Below are 21,637 nucleotides of genomic sequence, written 5' to 3'. Positions count from 1 at the left end.
TGTTTTAAGGCATTTTAATTGTTTCAACTTACCAACAAGGCCATTTTTCTCTTCGGCGATCAGTTTTTGGTGAGAGCTCGTCACGTGCGTGGCACGTGATGACTTAACTGTTTTTTAGCTGCTGATGTGGCACGGATCTGTCCTATTTTGGGTGAATTGGGGTTTTTAGAGGGTTAATTCCCGCCTTTAAACACTGCCACATCAAAAAATCCGTGCGACATCAGCAGCTAAAAAATAGTTTAAGTCATCACGTGCCACGCACGTGACGAGCTCTCGCCGGAAAACTGGTCGCCGACAAGAAAAATGAAAGAGGAGAGGATGGCCAAGGAAAGACTGGCGACAGAAGAAAACTGGCTAAGAAGAATCCTAACTTTTAATTAGAAAATGGGCTAAATACCCATATTGATATTTTAATTCCACCCAATTTACCAAGAAGTTATTAATTAGGAAAACCTGTTTTAAGGCATTTTAATTGTTTCAACTTACCAACAAGGCCATTTTTCTCTTCGGCGATCAGTTTTTGGTGAGAGCTCGTCACGTGCGTGGCACGTGATGACTTAACTGTTTTTTAGCTGCTGATGTGGCACGGATCTGTCCTATTTTGGGTGAATTGGGGTTTTTAGAGGGTTAATTCCCGCCTTTAAACACTGCCACATCAAAAAATCCGTGCGACATCAGCAGCTAAAAAATAGTTTAAGTCATCACGTGCCACGCACGTGACGAGCTCTCGCCGGAAAACTGGTCGCCGACAAGAAAAATGGCCTTGTTGGTAAGTTGAATCAATTAAAATGCCTTAAAGCAGCTTTGCCTAATTAAAATACCTTCTTGGTAAATGGGGTGGAATTAAAATACCAATATGGGTATTTAGCCTTAGAAAATGTATAAAAATTAAATTTATTTACATTACCTCACAAAGTTCTTCTCTCTATTTTTTTTCAATTAATTTTCATCGTTTTTTTATTAATTTTCTTACATTGTTCTTTTATTGACCTGTCTATTTCTTTCCGGTAAAAAAAGGCTTATTCTCTTTTTCTATTTTTCAATTGATTCGCTTCGTTCTTTTACTAATACTCTTACATTTTTTTCTTTATTGATCGATCTATCTCTTTCTTTCGGGTCATGAAAAAAAATAAAATTTTAACTAAATAAGTCCAATTCCAATCCGAATAAAATGAATCACAACCACTAAAGCAAATTTCGATCATTTTGGTGTGACGTCTAATTTTAAACCGTCCAACTCGGTTTTTTGTCAAAACCATCCAAACCGATCGTATGCTCACTGTGTTATCAGTATTCTCAAAAAAGAAATGATGTGTTTGGATGGAGGGTAGAGAAGAGAATGGAGAAGAAAAATTTGTGTTTAACCTGGAGTGTAGAGAAGGGAAATGAGGAAAATTTTATACTACAATTTTTTTACACCTTGAATTAGGGGGTAAATGAGAGAAAAGAACAGGGGTATGACAGTACTTTTGCGATTCTAGGGAAAAAAACAATTTCCATTTCTTTAGAAGACGACTCTTTCGTCCTTTCCTGTTGCCCACCTGATAGCGGTCGGACGATTATAACCCCATACAATCCATCTAATTTACTAAACTACCCTCGTTATCACTCTGCAAAACTTTCACGTGGGTTTTTGAAGGCTCGAGCCCAATCTCAATCGCGTTTCTTAAAACCTCTCCCCCTTTAAGATTCGGTCACTGTCCTCTTAATTTCACTATCTTTTCCTCCTTCGAGAGCTCAGTGCTGGGGTTATTCTTTGAGGGTTTTCCTCTCTCTTTGAGCTATTTCAGGTGCCATTCTTGTTTATTTCCCCTTTTCAATTTATGGGTTTTTCTTGTTTGTTGAGAATTAAGCTTGAATTTGAGATTGGGTCTCTTTTTTTTTGTGGATTTTGTATCGTGGGTCGGTTTTCTATTCACAAAATTTTATATCTCGCCTACCCTAATTGACAAGCCGTTGCAATTGGATGATGACATGAAATAGATCTTGAGAATCTTATTGGTTTCTCGTTCAATTGCTTAATCTCTTGCTCGGGATTCTTACCTGATTTTAGAGTGATCTTCTTATGTTTCTGTAGATGATGGGCAACAAGTGTGTTTAAACCTTTCAGCTGCATTTTAATTTGCATCAGTTGCTGTGAATTCCACCTTGTGAAATTAAGATGGCAGTTAATACACCATATTTTGCAACCTCCAGTGGCCAGTCTTCACTTGGAGCTTCAGCCATTTTTGGAGGAAGAACTAGAGTTAGCTATATTCAGAGGTTTGATGAAGGGGGCAGGGTTTTGGGATTACAACGGGTTACATGTTTTAAGCATTTTAAATGTTGTGCAAAATCCAAAAAGATTGGGTCTTACCAGAATAATGACCCTTTCTTGCACTTGCATCCCGAAATCTCCATGCTCAGAGGAGAAGGAGATGAAACAGTTCTTGGCCGGAGGAATGAGAAATCGAGTATTAACACCAATGAAAACTCGGCGGAGGAGTCTATTCCGAATGATTACAATGCGGCCAAGATAAAAGTTATTGGTGTTGGCGGCGGAGGATCAAATGCTGTCAATAGAATGATTGAGAGCTCGATGAATGGGGTGGAGTTTTGGATTGTGAATACAGATATACAGGCGATGAGGTTGTCTCCTATTTATCCTCAGAATCGGTTGCAAATTGGTCAGGAGCTAACAAGAGGTCTTGGTGCTGGTGGGAACCCGGAGATTGGAATGAATGCTGCCAAGGAAAGCAGAGAATCGATAGAGGCGGCGGTTAATGGTGCTGATATGGTCTTTGTAACGGTAAACTCATTATATATTTTCTAATGTTGTCAATATTTGCAATGTTAATTTATTTGACTACTTTGTTTATGAATATAGATTGTGTATATTATGTTAGGTTTGAATGATGTTTTGAGATGATATTAACATTGGTGTCTTTTTTGTTACATATGTGTGGTCATTTCCCTTTTAATCTGTATGAAGAGTATGTTGGAATTTTTATCATATTATGAAACCCGTAATCTGCAAGATCCTACATAGTTTTTCATGTCCAGCATGTGAGTTATGGTTTTTCTTTCTTCGTTGCCTGAATTCATTATCTTTATCATCCTAACAATCATTTAACCATGTAATCACCTAAATGTTCAAATTTTCTCCATTTTCCTAACTTCCTTTCATTTTTTATTTTAAGAAAGATGAAACCTTTAACTGGTTGAATGGCAGAGTAACCACCTGGCTCAGTATTTATTTACCAAACCATCGCTAACCTATGAGACCTTATAGTTTGCTGCGTCTGCATTTATATATAAAATAATAAATAGCTGCTGATCGTTTAGATAATAAAGGTCTTATACAACCTGCAGGCTGGGATGGGCGGAGGAACTGGAACAGGAGGTGCCCCTATAATTGCGGGTGTTGCAAAATCAATGGGCATCTTAACTGTGGGCATTGTCACAACTCCATTTTCATTTGAAGGACGGAGGCGTGCAGTTCAAGCACAAGAAGGAATAGCTGCTTTGAGAGAAAATGTCGACACATTAATTGTTATACCAAATGACAAGTTATTGACTGCAGTTTCTCCAAATACTCCTGTCACAGAGGCATTCAACTTGGCTGATGACATACTTCGTCAAGGTGTTCGTGGGATCTCTGATATAATCACGGTGAGGAATAACATAGATATCCAGCTTTATGACGATATTGATGTAGAAAATTGCATTGGAAATCTCCACATCATTTGTTCTTGAGCTCATCTTTTAGTGCATTTTCTCTAAGCCTTCATGTTAATCTCCTGGGTAATTCTTCCCTTCATATTTATGCCAGCTATAGGTCTTTTAGATAGTTCCAAAAATCTTCTTGTTATGAATGTTAGTTTCATGCCCTTCATAGTAATTTACTCTTTCGAATAGTCCTTACCTCCTTTTCTTCTTGAAAATCTATGAAACATGAACTTTTTCCTTGTTAATTTACGCCCTTCACCATGCCCTTTCTTATCATTCTCCATGCTTCAATTTCATAAGTGCTGGGCAGTAAAATTATATTTATTATTTGTTTTGGTTGCACATAGCAAAAGTATCCAAATTTTCCAATGCAATATCTGGAAATGCAGGAAACTGCTTTACCCATACCGCAACATTTCATGCTTACTTTGTCCGGAAACTAAAAGATGTGTGGCCTGTTCAATACTGAGAATACATACAAACTTGTACAAACAATATGATCCAGTAACGAATCATTTAAATTATTGAAAGCTTCCTGATTAATCATTTGTGGTTATTCTTTATCTATAATTGCTTATAACTTTTTAACTACTATAAAGTGGAGCTTGGATCATTATCCCTTTATATCAATTTGCTTCTTATATATAATCTTTTTTCCCCTATTATATGAAAAACATTGTAATTTGACATAAAGATTTATCATGTACAATATTTTTCCTATTCTTTACAATCTTCTTCTACCATCATTCTCATCATTCATCCTCATAATATCTAACTCCAACACGGTAAAATAACTCACCCCTTGAAGTACGTTAACTGTACTCTCATTTTCATGTTTATATTCATTCAGACCATCCCACAATAATATCTGCTTTCTTCATTTACAGGTTCCAGGTTTGGTCAATGTTGATTTTGCTGATGTTCGAGCAATTATGGAAAATGCAGGTTCTTCATTGATGGGTATAGGAACTGCAACAGGTAGTTCCTTATGCAAGAACATTGGCACCACATTTGAACCTTGTAAAATAATGTGCCTACTGCTTCCAAGAAACTTGTTTACAGAATTATTTCCATTTGCAAGTACTGATTACGTATCTTCAAAGGACTTAGTTAGCCTATGGCTCTATATTATCTTTAAAGGACTTTATGTCATGTCCTCCTCGGAGGATGCAATAGTTAGTAATATTTTCGATGGGAAAACTCTAGTGATTGTCTATCATATTTTATTGTTTCTACTCTTTAAGTTTGCTCGGCTGCCTTATTTTTGGGTTGGGTAAGATGTTTTTTTACGTCATGAGCCAGTGTGGAAGGAAGCAACACAGCACTTGTAGGATCTTTTTTGTCTGGAAAATGCTGTAAAGTTTGTTTATATATTTTGATCAACAGTTTATAGTGTTGCTTGGAAGTAAGTAAGCACCCTTTTGAGCTCTTAGGTATGGGAATATATGTTGACTGTGTTTTGACTTTCACATAATAGCATTACTGTGGAAAACAGGATATGCATCCGGTTAATAGTTGGCTCCTTGAAGTAAGGGGGATAACCTAAGCTAACACGGATACGAGTACGGGTACGGGTATGGATGCGGGTATGAGTACGGGACATGTCAAATTTGTAAAAGGTAGGGCATGTGTCCACAGCTACACATACATGTATATATCATTATAATTTACTGAGATCAGTATCATTTTTTTGATTATAATGATATATACACATACATGTATATATCATTATAATTTACATGTGATCAGTATCATTAAAAGTGGTTGTCTTTTTAACTTGATATCCAAAAGATCCTTTATAATCATAGGTTTGCACTGGGTCGTCTTTTAACTTGATATCCAAAATATTCAAGGAGTGTCCACTGAAGTCTCGGTGTTGGGTACAGGTACAACATGGGTACGGCTCCAAATAGAAGTACCCATGCATACAGCTTATGTATTGAATTCTTTAGGCTCCTCGTATGGATATACTTTCTCATTTCTTCTCTCTCCTCCTAGTAGTTAGCATGTATCATAAAAAGATATACAGAAGTGAAGGGTAGGCTTGATCAAGAGGAATCACAGAAATTTGTCGTACGGAAGTACAGAAAAAACTAAGCTTAAACATGAACAGTTTTCCATAGTCAAATATAGCAATATCCTATACTCCTAGCAAAAATAATTGCGGTTCTAGAAGGAAAATAAAAACTGGCATACTCCCATGAAAAGTTTTTGCTGACCTGAATATTTTTGGGAAAGTACACGATTATCCGATATTCTATTGAAGGTTTAGTTTGATTCTTCTGGTTTTATTTCACAGGTAAATCAAGGGCAAGAGATGCTGCATTAAATGCCATCCAATCCCCTTTACTAGATATCGGCATTGAGAGGGCTACTGGAATAGTATGGAACATAACTGGAGGAAATGATTTGACCCTGTATGAGGTAAGATCTATATGCTTGCTTTTACACCTTCTAAATTGTTCATGTAATCATCCTGAAAAGAAGTTGTACATATGTAATTATAGCATTTAAACAGATTATCTTCCTCTGATAATGAAGCTTTGTTGCATTTTTTATTATATTGTGTTTCAGGATAACTATAGTCATGCTCAGTTTCAGATAGTGGCATGAACACAAACACAACCTGGTTTATTCTATTGATAAATGGTATTTGGTTAACCCTAATATATGCTGTGTTAGATTTAAGATTAAGGCACTGGCAGCCAATATGATGTTGAAAAGTAGGTTTTCATTTATGATATGGAGACTGGAATTATGTTTTGTCAGTAGCATTCCTGGTGCATGACTGCATGTTCCTAATTATTGTTCCACTATGATCTGAGCATCGACAAAACATGTTAAGAATCAGAAACCAAACGTTTTATTCCAAACATGCACCAATTTGGGCCAAATTATATTTATAGAGTTTTCTATAAAGCTTAATTGCACTTAAATACCATACAGTTTCCCTTCTGTTGCACTTGTATACCCTCACTTGTTTTTGGTAGCACTTATATACCATTAAGTTTTTAAAACATGCACTTATATACTCTCACTTGTTTTTGGTAGCACTTATATACCCTAAAGTTTTTTAATCTTGCACTTAAATACCCTAAAGTTTTTAAAATTGGCACTTGAATACCCTACCTAAAGGTTTTAAAACTTGCACTTAAATGCCCTCAAGTTTGCATAAATGAGGGCATTTAAGTGCAAGTTTTAAAAATTTTAGGGTGTCTAAGTGTTGCCAAAACAAATGAAGAATTGAAGATCATATCATATCATATCACTCCCTTTAAAAGAGGGAGTTGTAGAAAAACTTTTCAAGGACTATATTACCTTTATTTTTTTAATTACATTCTATTACTAACTAAATTAATTATCGTTGTTAATCAATTGTACTATATGTCACTTCAAGTTTGTATAATTTGGTCCTTAAAACTTCCAACATTAATGTAAAACTCTACATCATATTAATTATTAGTAATTATAATAATATATTAATAGATAATTGCATATTAATCGAGTATATATGGAAAGAGTAGAAAACATAGAGTTGTCCTAAAATTATACCATGACACTCATATAGGAAAATTACAAAGAGCATTCTTATGTTTAGGTAACAGGATAGAAGGTACAAATATAAAATTTTAGAAAATATTAAGATATTTAAGTGTAACAAGATACAAGTGGGGGTACATAAGTATAATTTTGGTAAACTATAACTTATTTAAGTTCATTTAAGCCTATAAAAAAATCAAAACTTTTGTTATCTACAAACAATAGTATATAATCTCATTGATAAATAATATTTATTATACAATATAAAGCCAGATGCTTAGCTTATTTACTCCTCTATAGTTAAAGGAGGATCCAAAAAATTGAAACCTTATAGTAGTCCTTCGAAAGCTTATTCTAAAGTTTTCTAAGCAAAGTATATAATTTTAGAAACTAATTCAAAATCTTGAGACTTATTCAAAATATGGTGCTTTTTTAAGCATTGCATTTTGAACCTCCCTCCCTCTAATGTTTAATACATTTGATTTGATTATTGTATGCGTAAAATTAGAAATCATGTCTACTGCTCTATACTTAAAAGGGTACTATTCATGATACAGTAAATTGCTATAGCATGAACAGTAGGTCCTTTAAGTATGCAGAGTAAATTTACTATTCGTACTTTAATAATTTACTGTATTATGAATAGTACTCTTTTAAGTATAGAGCAGTAAATATGGTTTCTAATTTTACACATACAATAATTAAATCAAATATATTAAACCTTACAGGGAGGTAGGTTCAAAATACAATGCTTAAAAAAACACTATATTTTGAATAAGTCTCAAGATTTTGAATTATTTTCTGAAATTATATACTTCGCTTAGAAAACTTTAGAATAGGCTTTCGAAGGACTACTATAAGGTGGTGGGCATGAGATAAATATTGAACAAATAAAATCCATGATATCAGATTACAGAAATTGGGAATTTGTATACAATACTGGATGTCATATGAGATAATATTCATACATAACATAATATTGTAATATGTAATCTAACATATTATTAAATTTTAAACATAATAATTTGTATCGAGATATATGCTTAAGATTTTGGAAAGCCGAGAATGTAGAGATTTTGGAGAAGAATTGCGGCTTTTGTGGGTTTTGGGGGTTTCGATTTTGTTTCCTAAACATGATTCAAACCCGATCCCACAATCAAATTAAAAATGACATAATTATTTCGATATCTTCAAAAGGATATATCGGCCATATTTTTTTATAGCGGTCGATATATAAAAAAAAATCACCAAATAAAAGAAAACAATATAAAATTTTATCAAGATAAAGTCTTTAAACCGATATATCGACTGATATAGCAATATATCAACTGATGTTTAATACAATGCCTATAAGAGCAAATATGTGAAAATTATTTAGATATTAGTTCCTTGATTTTAAGTATCCAATAATTCTATGTTATTCCCTCAAAATTTTAAAATTGCTCATAATTTTTAGGAATGATATTAAATTATTAAAATTTTAAGGGACAAATTATAAATAAGCCATATTTAAAAGAAGAATTAATTTTTTAAAAATCGTCTCAACTATAGGGATTGTCTCAAAAAACCCACTCAACTGATTCAATTTAATAAATCCCCTTATTATGGGGGTGTTATAGATAACCCCTCTCAATTTTGGTGCTATTTTAGAAAACACCTGTAGGTTGTTTAAAAATCATAACAAATAACTGATCCTCCATCAAACATCGATGATGGAAGTTATAATCTGACGATTTTCATAAGGCTATAATTTGAAAACTTTCACATAGATCGATGAAGGTTACAATATGACGATCTTCATAACAACCGATAAAAATTCTAGTTCAACAGCCTTCACAATCAACATCGGGAATTACAATCTGATGACTCTCATATTTTTAAGGAGCCAGATGAAGATTACAAGATGACGGTTTTTGTAACGTTCCAGCAAAGAGACCACAAATTGATGGTCTCTTCACATCAAAACGCATAGGTCATCCCTGCGTTTCACCATCAAAACGCAGAGATCATCCCTGTGTTATAACATCAAAACGCAGAGGTCATACCCACGTTTCAGAGTCAAAACGCAGAGGTCATGCCCAACATTCTAGTTGAAAACACAAAGGCCATCCCCATCATTCAAGTCTAGAAGCAGAGTTCATGGACTCAAAACGCAGAGTTCATGCAGAGCCCAACTTTGCGTCTCAGGATCAAAACGCAGAGTTCATCTCTGCATCCCAACTCTGCGTCTCAGGTCCAAAACGTAGAGTTCATGCAGAGCCCAACTCTGCGTCTCAGATCCAAAACGTAGAGTTCATCTCTGCGTCCTAACTCTGCGTTTCAGATTTACAACGCAGCGCGACCTGTGTGTTCAGCCACCAAAATAGGCCCAACTCTGCATTTTTAGTCTAAAACGCAGAGTTCGGACCCTAGATGCTATTTTTCAGCGTTTGACTCGTTCAACGCACGAACTGAACGGTTTCAAAACCATTTTTCCCACGATTTGGGGAGCAGTTTAAGGGGGCGGTTACACCCTATTTAGCTCCACTTAGGAGCGAATTAAGGGGACGGTTACACCCCTTAATCCCCTATAAATAGGAGTAAACTCAACTGAGTTCGGATCTTTGGATCTTGGAGTATCTTGAAGATCTTGGAGTATCTTTGGATCTTGGAGTATCTTTGGATCTTGGAGTATCTTGGAGTATCTTTGGATCTTGGAGTATCTTGGAGATCTTGGAGTATCTTTGGATCTTGGAGTATCTTCGAGCTTCCTGCAGCAGATCATCTTCGAGCTTCCTGCAGTATATCATCTTCGAGCTTCCTGCAGCAACAAAGTTCTTGGAGCATTCCTTTGGCTTATAAACTGATTTCGGTTAAATCAACTTTTTCATAGAGTTTCAAACTCGTTCAGAGTTATCAACTCATTAAGAGTTTCAAACTTGCTTTGCAAGTTCTCCATAACGTTAAATCATGAGGAGGAGATATCATTCCAGTGAATCAAGACGTTCGGATCGTCAACGAAGAGCAAACTCGACACGAGCATTCGAGGGAGGCACTCCATCGTCACCGTGAAGAACCCAAAATTAAACAAAGGGGAGAATTCAGATCAATTCTTTTCTCTTTTGTAATCAGAAATCCAAATTGTAATTGAGATTAAGAGAATACAAATCAAATATATTTCTTTCAGTTTTACTACAAAATTTTCGCCAAGCAACACCCCTCAAGTATAGCGTGTCTCATAAAAACTCCTATAATCTTTTACACTTCTATCAATAGACCCCCTTAATATAGTTACTTCAATATGTGATTTGGACAAAATACCCTCTTGAAGAAAGCCATTTTAGGTAAAAAGAAACGCTCAACCGGTAATAAAAGGACAACAACCAATTTATAATTCTTTTTCCCTCTATATCACCTCTTTTTCTTTTATATGGCAAAAACCAAGGTAATTCTTTTATGGTTGAGGGATATTTTGATCTTTACAAGTCAAGTATTTGTCACATAATAGATAAGACTCAATGATATTAGTTTTGAGAGGTTAGGTTTAAGTGAGAAAAGTTCACAGGGGTTAAATCAAAATTTTTATGTTGAGATAGATCACCTACTGAGATAGATCACCTACAAAACACCCAAAACTTGATGGAGATTTACTCAGTTTCAAATAGTTTTTTTAGGGGGGAGGGGATGTTGACATGCGCCTCACAATTGAGGGGGAGTTTTCAAAATCAATATTTAACCAAAAGCACAACTTAAGGCACAAGTGACATCAATTTTATAAGAGTAGAGTCTATAACAGGACCATCATTCAAAGAATTGATTTGGGTTATTTGTCCTTAAATTTATCCTATACATCAACTCTGAAAATTTTTTGCTATAAAAATCTCTAATAGAAACTTAATTTTTATTTGGGATGGGTATGTGATCCTTTTTATTCCATTGTTTTTCATGATTTATAATAAATTATTAGATAAAGTAAATTAAGTTGTCATTTTATATTACTCACATTCTTATAAGTTTATGAAGCTCATAGTTCGGATATGAGTATTGTTGCGGAAACTGTATTCTTCTAATTCCTTAGCATAATTTTTTGGATATTGTTTGACATTGGATGGATAGGAATTATTTTGTTAAAATACAATCAATATGAGTAGTCATTTTGACAGATAAATTAATAGTTGTTGAGATGTAAGAAGAGTACAATATCATATTTTGGAATTGATCACATAGTTTGTGTTTTCTTTCTTGATTGAATTTGCACATTCTAACTTAGAAAATTTTAGAAAAAAGTTCTTGAATATATAAAATACTCGGTCGCCGGTTAAACAATAGGTGGAAGTAAACAATAGGTGGAAGTGGTTTTTTTATAACTAAACAAAATCCTTAATGATTGGATAAAACCTACAATTTTCTTTGACGAATTCAAGAATTTATTTTCTTCATTAATAATAATAATAATTTTTTCATATTGGTCCCTTACATCATTAATATTTTGAAATTATACATTCAAATTACTAATTAATTTTAAATCAATAATATTTTAAGGCTTTAAACATCACTATTTCTCTAGAAGACAAAATGTTAAATCTAACAAAATTTTACACATGGAAATATAAAAAAATAAATATATTATGATAATTATAAACTTTTTTATAACCATGTTATAGTAAATAAATAAACTTAAAGTAAATAATTAAGATATTTGACCACATGCAGTGCACGTGCATTCCACCTAATATATATATAAGTGCACGTTTTAAAAACTTTTTGTATGAAAGTGCTGCCAAAAACAAGTGAGGGTATGTAAGTGCAATAATGGGAAAATATGGGGTATTTAAGTGCAATTAAGCCGTTCTATGATGGGTTTATATCTGATTTCATGTTCCTTTTCTTTAGAAACACAGACATCCAACTGTCCATGTAAAATGTCATGTTAGTATCACAGTATCCAAATACATGTCCAAACATACCGAATATGTCAATCAGAATGTACACATGAAATTTTTTAACTGATTATGTAACATTTTGATTTTAAACAACTCATAAATGTATTCTTGTATAATTTTACTATCTAAATATAAGTAAAGACTACCAAGCAAGATCAGTCTAGGTATCAACATTGAACACTTTCTTTGTGGGATATTGGGATTGGAATCTCCTCGTCAATAGTAAGCAAGGAGATTTTTTAATTTATATGGAGGAGTGTAGCAACGCACGATGATCCTGTAATATTTTGGATCTGAGATGCACGAAGGTAGTTCTAACGTGATCCAGGTGGAGGCTCATCATTATCATTTACCTGAGACTTCTTCCCACAATCTGAGGAGGCTCATCATTATCATTTACCTGAGACTTCTTCCCACAATCTGAGAATATTCTCCAGTGATGGCAGTTTCTTTCCCCTTAGTTTGGGAATTCTATCTCCCTTTATAAAAGCATGTAGACCTATGGTCTTTCTCAAAATAAAAAATAAAAAAATAAAAAATAAAAAACAATAAAAATGAAATACGAAAAAAGAAAAGAAAAAAGAAACAAAGACTAGAATAAAGGGCTTTTCCCATTTTTCTCAATATTTTTGGTCTTTTTTGTTCATATGTTAATCAGAGTCCACATTTGTTTGCGCTGATTATTGAAGTTGTTTTGTGAGCATATATTAAGGACAGAGCTATTCTCACAATATTGCCGTTTGCTCATGTTATCATATTATTACAAGAATCACTTCCACACCCATAATTTAAATAAAAGCCTAAGATGTCCGCGACTATTTTTATTTCTCTACAGAGAAATTTCAGTAGGAGATTCTTTAAAATTTACATTTTTCTTTACCTATTTTTGTTAAATTACATGGCTTCTTTATCTATTGTTCTAATGGTGTTTGCCTGAACTTGCAGGTAAATGCAGCAGCAGAGGTGATATATGACCTTGTTGATCCAGCTGCGAATTTGATATTTGGAGCAGTTATTGATCAGTCACTCAGTGGTCAAGTAAGTTGATGAACTTTAAGAAAGTACAAGTGTCCTATCTGTCAGCAATTTACATTTTATGTTAGCTTGGCTAATTCTGAAAGTTGGGCATCCGATAGTTATCAGGATAATTTATTTCAGCGAGCTCCTGTAGGATTTTTGTTAAGTACTCCCGTTGTACTTTAATTGCATAAGTGTAGAAACTGTCAGTATTTCTCTAGCAAATCTCCTACCTCTGGATCATATACCACTCCAAATTCCAAGGAATATGATGCTAGAAAAGCGATAATTTCCCTTTTTCGTCATTGAAAAAAGAATGCATGACAGATCAAATATAGGGGAATGAAGCTTGAGGTATTTCTTCTTTAATGTTATTGGCAAAAAAATAAAAATAAAAAGATTAAAAAATGTTGAAGTTAAATGAAAGAAACTACTTTGTTCTCTCTCTCTCTTGCAGATTTAACATTACAATCAATCTATTGGGATGCTATTTTCCAAGGGATTTGTATATTATCTTTAATAGTCTAAGGGGTTTTACATATAATAATTAATAACATATGTTGATATGTCGCATTCCACAACTGCACAACTGCGACCAGCCATTCGAAGTGCCTACATACATTTCCTGCAGATAACCTTCTATATACATGTACATCACCTCTGACCTCTTTTCAATTAAATTGTAATGAAAAGTTTTATGACCTTCACTATTGACCTTAATTTATAAACTTGTTCTCCTGCCCCGAGTGTGGCATCTGATACTATATCCAATGCAGGTGAGCATAACCCTAATTGCTACCGGATTCAAACGTCAGGATGAAACAGATAGCCGCCCTTTACAGGTACGCCCCCGTGAAATTACCAATTGCATCTGTCGCGCTATGGTTTATTCTTTCATCTGATTTTACGTTCTGATACGAATCCTAAAGAACATTTGTGTTGTTGCTGTTTTTATATTGTTGAAGGGAGCTCAACTGGGTCATGGAGATGTTCTTGGAATCAATAGACGCCCTTCGTCGTCTCTTGCTGAAGGGAGCATAGTGCAAATTCCCGAGTTCTTAAGAAAAAAGGGGAGATCTCGGTATCCAGGAGCCTGAGAACTCAATTGTTTTTGTATATATCACCTTGTTCATTAAGAGTCCTAGTGCCTATGCATAATAGTATACTAGTACTGTAGGTATTATTGCAAATAAAAGCACAACTCTTTTTTTTCTTGTTGTATTTGTGCTCTGTTTCTAATTTCTTAACGAGAAGGCATGTTTTGTTCAGTTCGCCTGTTTTTGATTCAGATTATTTTTGCTTCTGCTTGTAGATGCTAGTACTAAATTCCATGTTACAAACATCCTCAGAAAACAATTTGTTGCTTTCTTCATTAAACCGTCTTTAGCAATTTATCATGGCACCGCATGTGAATGATACATGATATTGATACTGCACAATTACTAGAAGAAGAATTAAAAAAAAACATTTTTCAATAAATAATTAGCAAAACTACATTTTTGTAAAATAATTAGCAAAATCGACTTCTTTTTTGTCATGTCATCATAGCTAGCCAAAAAAAGGTTGATTTTACAAAATACAATCTTACTAGTACTGTATATACTCACTCCCTCTCCTTCTTCAACCTCTCAAAACCAACCAACCAACAACAAAAACCAAAATGACAGGTCAGAGCAAGATTGTTCAGATGGAGCCTGGCACTTCAAAGCCGAAGAAAAGAGAGGCGGCAGCCGAGGAGGACTCGACAGGGTCTGCTTCGGTGATCAAGAGGTCTTTGGTGATCGAAGGGCTTTCGATGGCTCGGAGAGCTTTGGTTGCTCCTTGCAGGCACGTAGAATAGAGAGAGAGAGGGGGATCTTTTGTAGATGTTGGATGTTGATAAGAGATCGGAGGTTTCAAAAGCTGTGTTCATGTTCTTTGCTTAACTGGCTCGTTGTATAAGAATGAAAAATGTAGTAGAAGCAAAACATCATTGTGCAATCTAAGCTGTAAGCCCTGTCCCTGATTACAAGCTACTAGTGCACAATTTTAGTTAGCTACATTTATAGAATTGACTGATTAGTCTGTATATTTGCAATGTTATCAACACAACAGAATAAAACGGCTGGTGGACGAACGTAAAAACAGAGAACAGACACACAAGACACAGAGATTTGACAATTAATAATATTAAAAAAATGCACAACACACAGGACAAGAAACTCCGCCTCTCCCACGACCTCTCCCTCCTCCCCTCGCTTCCCCTCCTCTCCTGCCACTTCACCCCCTCTCCCACAGATCCAACCTCCTCTCCCTCCTCTTCCAAGACCTCCATCTCAACAATCCACAGCCCTCCTCCCTCTCCCGCGCCTCCCTCCTCTCCCTCACGACATACTCGTAGACCACCTTTATTATTCGCCCAGGGTAAAAAAATAATCCTAGCTACGCCACTGATATTACCTACATCCAATAATTTTTTAGGATTACGAGTCGAATCTCTCAAACTTCACAGGAGTTTGCAAGTACCGTGTAACCGGGACGTTTCAAGAAGTGTACACATCTTCATTGTTCCATGAGCACTTGCAGAAAATAACTGTCCCAATCCTCAAAGCTGTAGAGAGCGTAAATTCGAGGCTTGGATAAAAGTTTCAAATGATCATACCGAGATAGGAAGAACGCAAAGAGTTATGTGGCTACAATTGCAAGGAAACGTCGATCTAAAAATGGTGGCACAGTACACAAGGCTCTCACCATCGTTTGCTAAAAAAGTTAGATTAATTATTTACCCTCACGAACCAGAAACGACAAGATTGAGAAGAGTAATAACTCTGACTCAAAATATATATATTAAGAAGGGAATAGAGAGAACACTCGGAGAGCTTGCTGTTGTGCGCGGTGCGGAAGCGTGACAACCAAACGGGCGTGCTTCGAGAACCAAATTAAACAAACGTCGAGATAAAGGCCAAACAAATCAAAACAACGGTACAAATCCAAACACAATAGTTTTACGTGGTTCGGCAAATTGCCTACGTCCACGGGGCAAGAAGGGGATTGGGTTTTCACTAATAGAGAAGAAGAGTACAAACTGAGATTACAAAACGCTCAAACCAATCAACTAATCTCACCAACAAATCTCTTAATCTCTCCAAATAAACCCTCAAACAATTGCTCAGAAAAACTCTTCTTTTTCTGCGCTCAAATATCCCCAAACCAATCTCCAATCCAAGCCCAAAGAAACCCTAATTCGTATGTTGGTATTTATAGCAAACACTAAACCCAAACTGAACATGAAACCAATATTGGGCCTGACCCGTTACGCGGTCGACCGCGACCAACAACAGAACTCAGAAATCCAATACAGGATATGGCGGTCGACCGCGACGGTCGACCGTAACGGTTGACAGAGCCAAAGTCAACTACAGGGTACAGGCGGTAGACCGCAACGATCGACCGCGACGAATCCAAAATCACACCCTGAGCCTGTGCACGTTCGCGGTCGACCGCGCAACTTCCAAATAGTTCCCCTGCGCTTCCAAAACCTGTTCTTCACCAAATTTCTCGCTGATTCTACACCCGCAATCTATACAACTCCAAGTCATAAGCTACTGTCAAGTAGCTTTTATAAAATTCATATAAGTTGGGAGGGAAAAAATAGATAAAGATAAAAAAATTATGGAAAATGACCTTGAATTCCTACTCATAGATTCATAGCTTGCAAAATTCATTTCAAATTATATTTTCCTTAAAATATAATATTCTTGCTTCAGCGTTTACGACTTTGCTCAGGGAAAAAGTGACAAAATTTGTATTTTTTTCATTTTATATATAATATTCAATTTTTCACTTTAGTTGTGAATCTTGTGATTAAGTTCCTCTAAATTATTCCGAAAAAGTTTTTTGGCTCGCTGTTGGACCGCGAGCCAGCAACTCGCAGAGGGAAACAGTGGGGGTCAAATTATTCAAAAAAGCTATTTGGCTCGCGGTTGACAGCAACTCGCAGAGGGAAACAGTGGGGGTCAAATTATTCAAAAAAGCTATTTGGCTCGCGGTTGAACCGCGAGCCCTCAACTCGCAGATAGGTGAACAGGGGGGCGGGCCCCATGTTTGTAAATATGCCTTCTTTTGGAGGGCTATTTTGACAAAAAACGCAAGGGCATCTTGTTTTGCACAAAACGCTCTGTACCTTGGTGAACAGGTGGGGCCCTCAACTCGCAGATAGGTGAACAGGTGTGCCCGCCCCTGTTACACACACTGGCGAGTTGACGGCTCGCGGTTCACCGCGAGTCCAAATATGAACCACGAGCCAAATAGAGAGTTCCAATTATTATGCAAAATTCCAAGGTACAGAGCGTTCTTGGTTCAAACAAGTGCCCTCTGCGTTTTGTTCAAATACAGCCCTCAAAAGAAGGATATTACAAAACATACGGATTCCAGTCTTATACTTTAGGCTTAGGCGACTCCAGTATCTCGCCAACAGACGTAAAAAAAATCTGAAAGGAAAAAAATCACACGATATTCAACGACCTCAAGATCGAATCGATGTCGTCTGGCGGGCGTGGCAGAGCGCAGAGGCCTGATGGGAGGGGCTCTACAGGGTTCTGATGCGTCGGAACTCCGTCTACGTCACCTTCGTCATCGCCGGAGCTTTCGCCGGCGAGAGGGTGGGCCCATCTCAACCCTTTTGACCATTTAACTTCTTGGTTATTTTGAAATTTTAGGGTTTATTTGATAGTTGCCATGTGATTGGTCTTTTGCTCGGTAGCTGCTAGGGTTTTCTTCTTTCAGATCTGACGAAAATTTTGGGGATTTGCTTATGATTAGAGTGTTAATTTAGCTGAAAGTTTGGATTTTTATGGTTTTTGGTGTATTTAATCAGGGTAAATTAGTTGAATCTTCTACGCGTCAAGCTTTGTGTTTAAGAAATGAATTCGTAGCTAGTATAGGGAATTCATGCCGCGTTAATTGGGAAGGACTGCGGTAAAATTCCAGGCTTACAATATGCGCGTGATGAATCTGAATGATAAAAAAAAACCATTTAGTATGTTTTCAAAATGGGCTTTATTGATTTGGTGAACTTTCATGCATTCTACATATCGTATTATTTGTAAATTGGATCCCTTGTATCAATGGAGCCACTCTTTCTACATTATGTTGGGAGCCTATTGTGAAAACTATGCTTACATTTTTTCCTTGTGTCTCTGAAAATGAAAAGGTGTGTACAAAATTGCATAGTTATTGTTCTTTTTAATTATTTATATTAATACATATCCATCTTTTAAGCCTGTTAGAATCTTTGTTTACGAGAGACGGTCATGGACTCACAGAGACGGACATGCAGGTAGATGAGATTCTAAGTGGAACCAATATCATTTGAATTTTCTATGTCTTCAGATCCCTTAATACAGATGTGTCACAAGTATGTATCTAGCTTACGTACATCGGTTCTAAACAGACATCCTTTTATAAATGGAATATATTCAAATAGCACAATATCTGCTTCATTGTATATACTCTCTGCATGAATCTCTGTGACTGTTACTTATTCCTCATGTGGTAAGTTGTAGTATTATTACTAAGTTACCATAATTATAATAATGCTAAGATGAACTTGAGATAAGTATATTTGGTATAAAAAAAAATTGGACGTCGAAACGAAAGTTTAAATGTAACCAAATACCGATATCATTTTCTAGGTAATTGGTCAGGGCTTGACGAATTTGATGATATCATGATATCACTGGATTCGATTTTTGTCAATATTTTGAAATTCAGTCTGGATATGTTATCTGATTCAGATGTCATAATATCCACTTTGAAGACACCCGTAAGGGTATGATTCATAATTTCACATCCTATGATTTATGTTCATGCCTGTGTGGCCATGTAACAACTAGAATACAACATGATGGAGATACTCTATTTACTAAATATACTTTAGATTATAAAAGGTTTTTTTTTCATATAGTTTCTCGTAGATCTCTGTCTGTCTAAAATGTGCATGAGAATTAAGAACTTGAGTTTTGAGTAAAACTTTAAATGTTTTGAGTTGGGCTGATTCCTTATCTAAGTTCTGTCAACTTATCCCATCTTGTTTTGGGGTAACAAAGTTTTGAAGGGTTCGACTAAATAATTTATGTATTCCTATCTACCAAATTCTTTCTGCAATTTATGAAACATGTTCTATTGTTGATAGTATCTCATACTAGGATCATGACATACTAGGATCATGACGTCAGACGATAAGATTGACAACAGCTTCAAAGCCGTAAATATTTGTCACGCGGTCCATGGAACCTTGTGCTACATATACAATAGCATTTTGATAGAAAAAGAAGAGGAAGTAATTTAGATGAAACCCCTTAGCTTAGCAAGCATAAATCATAACGCATAAGAATGTATGACAATCCTAATATTTAACTCATTTATTTTCCGCAAATGTCTTCAGAATTGCAAACTAAACCACTAGCATCCAACAGGCTTGTTATTTGGAAAAGTTACTTGTTTGTTTGCAATGAGAACCCGTTTACAAGAAACGTTCCACAAGTCAAATGGAACTTATTAGGTTCATATTTCAATATTAATTTAATCTAACAAATATCTCTCCACCCTGCCTTGTATTAATGATAAACTTTTAGATAGGTGAATCCATCTCGTATCTACCCATTAAGTGTCTAATATGTAAACTTAAACGGTGTGGCTTCTTCTTTCAAGCGTAAATTCTTAGTAGGTTTTTCCATGTCAAAGTTCCGTCTGCATTACATGGGCAATCGGACAGGCAATTTGATAATTTTTCAGAAATCTGAATCATCTTAGCTATTGCATAAGCTTTAAGTTAACCATGTCTCTATGCACGGTGGCTAGCATGCAATGTCGCTTAAACTGTGTATGTAGCTGTTTTCTGCTCGATTTATCTTTACTTCTGTAGTTATTCCTGACCAGCATGTGAAAATATGTAATATTTGTGTTGATGTTGACAAAGGTATAAATTAATCCACATTGGCTCCACTACCCTTACACCGAAAGGGACAGTTCTTACATGAGGATATTGATTTGATTCATAGCTGTACTTTATATTGTCATATGTGATATGTACTTCATACATTTAGCATATGCTATTCTATGATATGGCTGTCTACTGATTTGGTTTACGGGTACAGGCAGTTGATTATGGAGTTCACAAGCTATGGGAACACAACAATGTTGGGGTAATCACTCTACACTTGCCCGCATAAGCTACATGTGTTTGTAACCATTTTACCTAGCTATATCGGTATCAAACAGCAAGTCAAGTCTTACGGAAAAATGCTTTCATCGAGTATATCTTTTCTGGCTGCTGCCTCCTTAGCAGTATGTTGCTTGATACTGATTGCTGTCATCTCCTCACGCTTGCTTGTGTTTTGATGTCTAACTTCTCATCCCCTGACATTTATTTTTTCACTTCCATGCTTCCACGCTGTCCAACTTAAAAATTAAATATTTTTCCTCATTTCACCTGGACATTTAATGTTTAAACTTTAGTTAATTTGAGGCTTGGCCTTTCTTATATGCAATTGCGAATTCTTCATCTTCTCAACCATTGATACTATCTGTAATCTTAGTCGTCGTCTTCACTCTACGAGCTCTTCGTCTTGGTTACTGCTGCTGGTGCAGCGTAAGCTATTTTCCGCCCTCTTTCTAACTTTGTTCCATGACCCTGTGTTTCCATTTTTGCAGAAGAGGTATGAGGACATTTCTGTGTTGGGCCAAAGGCAGTCAGAATAAATCGAATGCGCTCTATATCATGATTTTTCTTGCCGAACTTTATAGCACATTTTGCTGGAACTTGTATTTCCGTGTAATAATCATTTGAACAGACGTTTTTGGTGCTGTCCTGTTGTCTGAAATTTGTTCACAGTTTTGTTGATTTAAGGGATTGGTGAACTTGAAAAATGAAAATAAACATTCATGGTTTGAGACCGATTGATATTTTATTTGAAGAGCGCGTATACTTTTTTTGTAGTTTTCTTTAAATTTTATGAAACGATGAGCGGATGCACAAATTTTTTTATATTTTATTATTTACTTTTTAAAAATATTTGAAGCAGGTGTGTGTTCTGTTTTGTTCGATGTGGGTAGAGGCTACCCACTTATTTAAGAACCTAAAGTACTATAAAAATTTGCATTTATTCTCTCAAAATTTTAAATATTTTGCAAATTGCCGTCTCGGATTTAAATTTAGTCACACAAGTATTTAAAGATTTTGAAATTTCTCCGTTGAATGTTCAAAATCTAAATTACCCCCTCCAATATTTATACATCTTGCAACTTACTATTCAAATTTAGAATAGCCCTTCAAATGTTTTAAGCTTTTTGAATTACTTCATCAAATGCTCATGTTTTGAAACCGCTCCGTCGAATTTATGTTGGCAACAATTTTAAATGTGATGATAGGTCTGTTCACCCCTCAATTTATGCTCACAATAATTCTGTCC

At 35.5% G+C, this 21,637-nt stretch overlaps 2 protein-coding genes across 3 annotated transcripts; both read left to right on the top strand.

Annotated features, from left to right (window-relative positions):
• Positions 1,632-14,455, top strand: LOC109825758 (cell division protein FtsZ homolog 2-1, chloroplastic-like). 2 transcript variants are annotated; one of them, XM_020392645.1, is made up of 8 exons: positions 1,632-1,790; positions 2,078-2,788; positions 3,352-3,651; positions 4,596-4,686; positions 6,008-6,132; positions 13,116-13,208; positions 13,964-14,029; positions 14,153-14,455. In XM_020392645.1, exons 2-8 carry the CDS (start codon positions 2,162-2,164, stop codon positions 14,282-14,284), a joined length of 1,434 nt encoding a protein of 477 aa, XP_020248234.1. In that variant the 5' UTR covers positions 1,632-1,790; positions 2,078-2,161; the 3' UTR covers positions 14,285-14,455. The 2 variants fall into 2 exon arrangements, with proteins under 2 accessions (XP_020248234.1, XP_020248235.1); XM_020392646.1 differs by having other exon boundaries at positions 1,645-1,790; positions 2,131-2,788.
• Positions 14,848-21,148, top strand: LOC109826876. The gene is made up of 4 exons (XM_020393892.1): positions 14,848-15,018; positions 17,750-17,827; positions 20,324-20,371; positions 20,880-21,148. The coding sequence occupies exons 1-4, from the start codon at positions 14,848-14,850 to the stop codon at positions 20,925-20,927; spliced, it is 345 nt and encodes a 114-aa protein (XP_020249481.1). The 3' UTR covers positions 20,928-21,148.

The sequence above is a fragment of the Asparagus officinalis genome, chromosome 10 (assembly GCF_001876935.1).
Source record: "Asparagus officinalis chromosome 10, Aspof.V1, whole genome shotgun sequence".
In the NCBI taxonomy this organism is placed as follows: Eukaryota; Viridiplantae; Streptophyta; class Magnoliopsida; order Asparagales; family Asparagaceae; genus Asparagus; species Asparagus officinalis.
Note: the sequence above shows the minus strand (reverse complement) of the source record. Positions and strands in the feature narration are given on the sequence as shown.

What these genes read in the sequence shown, in the direction of transcription:
- LOC109825758 (XM_020392645.1), top strand. Translation starts at nt 2,162, where the DNA reads ATGGCAGTTAATACACCATATTTTGCAACCTCCAGTGGCCAGTCTTCA. An exon ending in CTGATATGGTCTTTGTAACG is followed by an intron (nt 2,789 to 3,351) that starts GTAAACTCATTA and finishes TACAACCTGCAG; the next exon opens with GCTGGGATGGGCGGAGGAAC. An exon ending in CAGATAGCCGCCCTTTACAG is followed by an intron (nt 14,030 to 14,152) that starts GTACGCCCCCGT and finishes ATATTGTTGAAG; the next exon opens with GGAGCTCAACTGGGTCATGG.
- LOC109826876 (XM_020393892.1), top strand. Translation starts at nt 14,848, where the DNA reads ATGACAGGTCAGAGCAAGATTGTTCAGATGGAGCCTGGCACTTCAAAG. An exon ending in GAGCTTTCGCCGGCGAGAGG is followed by an intron (nt 17,828 to 20,323) that starts GTGGGCCCATCT and finishes TTACGGGTACAG; the next exon opens with GCAGTTGATTATGGAGTTCA. An exon ending in GGGAACACAACAATGTTGGG is followed by an intron (nt 20,372 to 20,879) that starts GTAATCACTCTA and finishes CCATTTTTGCAG; the next exon opens with AAGAGGTATGAGGACATTTC.